The 3,787-nt window shown below is 36.9% G+C and overlaps 1 protein-coding gene across 2 annotated transcripts; it reads right to left on the reverse strand.

Moving 5' to 3' along the window:
• Nucleotides 1–334: 334 nt before the first annotated feature.
• LOC113722633 (caffeic acid 3-O-methyltransferase-like) lies at nt 335–3,264 on the reverse strand. 2 transcript variants are annotated; one of them, XM_072048277.1, is made up of 4 exons: nt 2,701–3,264; nt 2,198–2,508; nt 1,772–1,848; nt 335–813 (listed from the first exon to the last, which is right to left on the reverse strand). In XM_072048277.1, the coding sequence occupies exons 1-4, from the start codon at nt 3,153–3,155 to the stop codon at nt 517–519; spliced, it is 1,140 nt and encodes a 379-aa protein (XP_071904378.1). In that variant the 5' UTR covers nt 3,156–3,264; the 3' UTR covers nt 335–516. The 2 variants fall into 2 exon arrangements, with proteins under 2 accessions (XP_071904378.1, XP_071904379.1); XM_072048278.1 differs by having other exon boundaries at nt 350–813; nt 1,772–1,836; nt 2,701–3,248.
• Nucleotides 3,265–3,787: the final 523 nt, after the last annotated feature.

Genomic DNA, 3,787 nt, shown 5'->3' on the forward strand with positions numbered 1-3,787 from the left:
CTCCCACCAATATGCCATTCTTGTGGCTTGCTTCAAATCCAGACGGGTGCGTCGTGCACCCGTTTGGTCCGGTGGTGGTTCTGTCCCCATCGGTCCCCATAGGCTCAGTTGAGCCTCCCCGTAGATAGAGTAGGAGTAGGAGTAGCGTTGACAATTGACAAAAAAAAAAAAAAAAAAAAAAAAAACGTAAATGTCTTGTATTAAAAAACTTTTTTTCACGTACACTAATTTAATTCATAAATGTATTTAATTCATAAATGTAATTCATAAATATAGTAAGTTATGGATGAAGTAAAGTAAAAATACCCAACGACACCTAACTCAATCATACTTGCCTGAACTTCATCATAATTATCATATTCGGAAACAAAACAATATGTAAATTTATTCTTACGAGGTCAATGTTGCAGTTTTTTTTTTCCTCGTTGTAGATTGCAGATGGTCACCATGACATTAGCAATCACTCAACATACAGCATTTAAGGTTTTAAAGTACAATGCCCCATGAACTAGTCATCTACTTATAGAACTCCATGACCCACAAGTTACATACAAAACATTTCACACTTATGCCTTTAAATCCAGCAGCAGTAGCCAGGGCAAGAAACTCTGTTTCATATCTCTCAATTCCTCCCTTATATTGAGTCACCACAATAAGATCTGCTTGGCAAGTAGCTTTGTCGCGTGCACTATCATCAGGAATCACGGGAAGAATTGCATCAACAGCTATTACCTTTCCATTGTCTGGTAGAGCCTTGTAACAATTTTTCAGCAACTTCAAGCAATGATCATCATCCCAATCATGAAGTATCCACTACAAAAGTATTGATGGATGTTGTCTGTGAGTATTCCAGACGAAAGGCCCTCCTTTTACAAAGAATCATAAGAAGATGACAGACTTTATGATTTTGAGAGTTATAGATCACTCACAGCTACTAATATTTCTAATGTTTCATTATCCTATCTCTTAATCTATAAGTATTCACCTGATCTGTAGATATTTTCCTGAAGTGTGTTTGGACAGGAGATTATTTGTCAAAATTTATTTGCTTACATCATCATTACAATTTTCAATATACATTTTCATCTTTCCAATTACCTTTTTATCTCACATACACCACATCACAAAAAGTGCTCTGATTATTTAAAATTCCATATGGTATAACTAAAGTTAGAGAGAGTGTTATATACATGTGTAAGCATGGTTCAAAGTCGCGGTCGCGGCCCGGACCGTTCCACATCGGTCTCGATATATCAGTCGCAGCCTCGGCGAGACACGAATTTTTAAAATATTTAATATTCTAAAAATTGTAAAAAAATATGATAAACAAAGATAATTAAAAAATTAGTAAAAATAATAAAAATTCAAGTTGACTCGGGATAACTCGGAGTGATTTGGTGTGACTCGGCCGTTTCAACCCTTCACAGTGACGTTTCGGTGAGTCAAGTATTTCGAAATCGTATTGTCCCGGTATTGTATCGGGAGGGACCGAAACGGTGACGACTCGGCCGAGTCTTTGAACCATGTGTGTAAGTAACCTTTAAAGTTAAAGCGTCTGTTGCCTAACAACTAACTGTTTATTGATTAAAGTGGTAAAAATAAATGCAACTCAAATAAGAAGTTGGGTAACTTATTAGTCTGTGAAGATCTGCATAATATGGTTCAAAAGAGAAGGACTGTACATAATTAGATTGAAAAGATCTGCAGAATATTGTTCAAAGATAGCATTTGTTGTGACTTCTAATAAGATTTCCTTCAAAGCTGAACTTACCTTCATAAAAATGGCATCCCCCTGTGGAACACTTTCAAACATGTCTCCTCCAACATGTTCAACTCCTGCAAATTTACCTTATTAAGAGTAGAAGCTAGTGGATTATATATTTAAAAAAAAAATCCTATTCTAATGCAGTGGACTTATGGAATAAACAATTCTTCTTTTCAAACAATAGTTTGTGGAACAAACATATTGAAACTTCTTTAATTCCGAAAAAAAAAGTTATAAAACTTATGATGGTAAGTGCCTTTCTTCCCCAAAACTAACTCATTCGTTTTGCAATTTAACGGAGATTATTTTGAAGTGCCTGCATTTGTTTCTTTATTTGTTCTCACATGCTATCTTGAATTTGTTAATTAAAGGGTAATGAAGCAAAAGAGCAGACATAACTGAGCAACAAATGGAGAAGAGCAAAAATTATACCAGGATAGGCTGGTGCATGTTGTATAACATGTGGCAAATCAAAATTAATACCCTTGAGACTAGGGTATTTAGTTGTGATTATATTGAGGTTCATTCCAAGACCACCACCAACATCTACCAAAGTTTTGAGGTGCTCAAAACCTTTGTACCGTTCAAGCATTCTGTTTATGACGATAGCTGTGTGGTGGATCATTGCCTTGTTGAATACCTCATTGAATCTGGGGTCGCTTCCAAGAAATTCAAATGCATGTGTACCATGCGCCCTGTGAAACGGATCTCCCCCTTTGCGAAGTGCATCTTCTAATTGGTACCTAAATTTTGGGTCCAAAAGCATATTTTATGGAGGCCTTTTTACAAGCCGAATTGTTCTTAAATACATGCAAGGAAGAAAAGCATCCATAGAATTTACACGTGAACTCACAACGAAAACTATGAACAAAATTATTCAACTATAGGAGTTTTTGTTTTTATTAAACGGGATAAAAGAAAAGTGAAAATCTCACCAACTGTCAATGAAGACCTTATCTTGAAGCAGGCCCAGAACGGAGCCTAGTGAACCTCCTCCCTTTGTTTTGTTCTGTACAAAGAACTTGGCCACCGGCGCCAATCCATACACTCTTGTCGGCGTTTGGATATCATGATCGCCATCCACGTCGGTGGCAACGGAGCAGGTGAGCACCGAGTAGCTTGCCAGTAGCCGCAACATTCGATCCAGCATAGCAGTGGCATTTGGGTTTTCTGAAGACACGTTAGCCGCAATTTCTGAAGGCGACAGTTGAGCACCGGGACCAGCTCTGGCGATGATCTCGAACACATCGAGCCGGATGGCAGCAAGCAGCACCATGGGCTGCGCTGCGGAGGTAACTAGCTGCATGGCGTACGAGAAGTGCTCCTCCTCCTCTTCTTCTTCTTCTTTTAGTACAACTTGGTTCTTGGTTGTTTCTGCTAAAGAATCCATATTACTACTACACTTCAAAAGATCCCACCAGCCTATTAATTGCAGATTCTACTGTATGTTCAATTCAGAACCAAATTATGTTCACTGAATTGTGGATTCGCCCTGGTGACTGAGCTTTCGCCTTGTACCAGTATTTAAGGAGACGGAGCCTCTAAGCTTACGTACCATTGGTGCAAATGTCCCAGCAGCCCACGTTCCAGTTTCTACAGAAACAAAAGGAAATGCAGCAAGAAATTTAAAAAAACGTGACTTACAAAAATTATTTAAAAAATATTTTAATAAGTACCATACTACTTTTTGTGTTGTGATTAATATGAAATAAGAAGATGGTTGAAAATAAAAAAAAAAAATTGGAGAACGTATTTATGATACATCAAAATTAATATTTAAAATAAATTATGTATCCCAACACACCAATGGTCTACGATCAAGATACTTACTTATTTCTAGCATTATATTTTAATAGCATGTATTTCAAGTCATTCCAAAACTTGTCAGTGAAATATAAGAATTTGAACTCAAAATCAATGATCAAGGTATCTTTTAGCTTTATGACGTGGAATTAGATTCACAAAATTTTGATGATCTAACTATAATTTTACAAATCTAGTAACCCTACCAGGTTCCAAATT

Source organism: Coffea arabica, chromosome 5e (assembly GCF_036785885.1).
Source record: "Coffea arabica cultivar ET-39 chromosome 5e, Coffea Arabica ET-39 HiFi, whole genome shotgun sequence".
Lineage (NCBI taxonomy): Eukaryota > Viridiplantae > Streptophyta > Magnoliopsida > Gentianales > Rubiaceae > Coffea > Coffea arabica.

Bases quoted from the DNA above. Each gene is read 5' to 3' on its own strand.
- LOC113722633 (XM_072048277.1), bottom strand. From the start codon at position 3,155: ATGGATTCTTTAGCAGAAACAACCAAGAACCAAGTTGTACTAAAAGAA. The intron at 2,509-2,700 runs GTGAGATTTTCA...CCCAAAATTTAG, and splicing joins AAGGTCTTCATTGACAGTTG to GTACCAATTAGAAGATGCAC. The intron at 1,849-2,197 runs GTATAATTTTTG...ACTCTTAATAAG, and splicing joins ACATGCACCAGCCTATCCTG to GTAAATTTGCAGGAGTTGAA.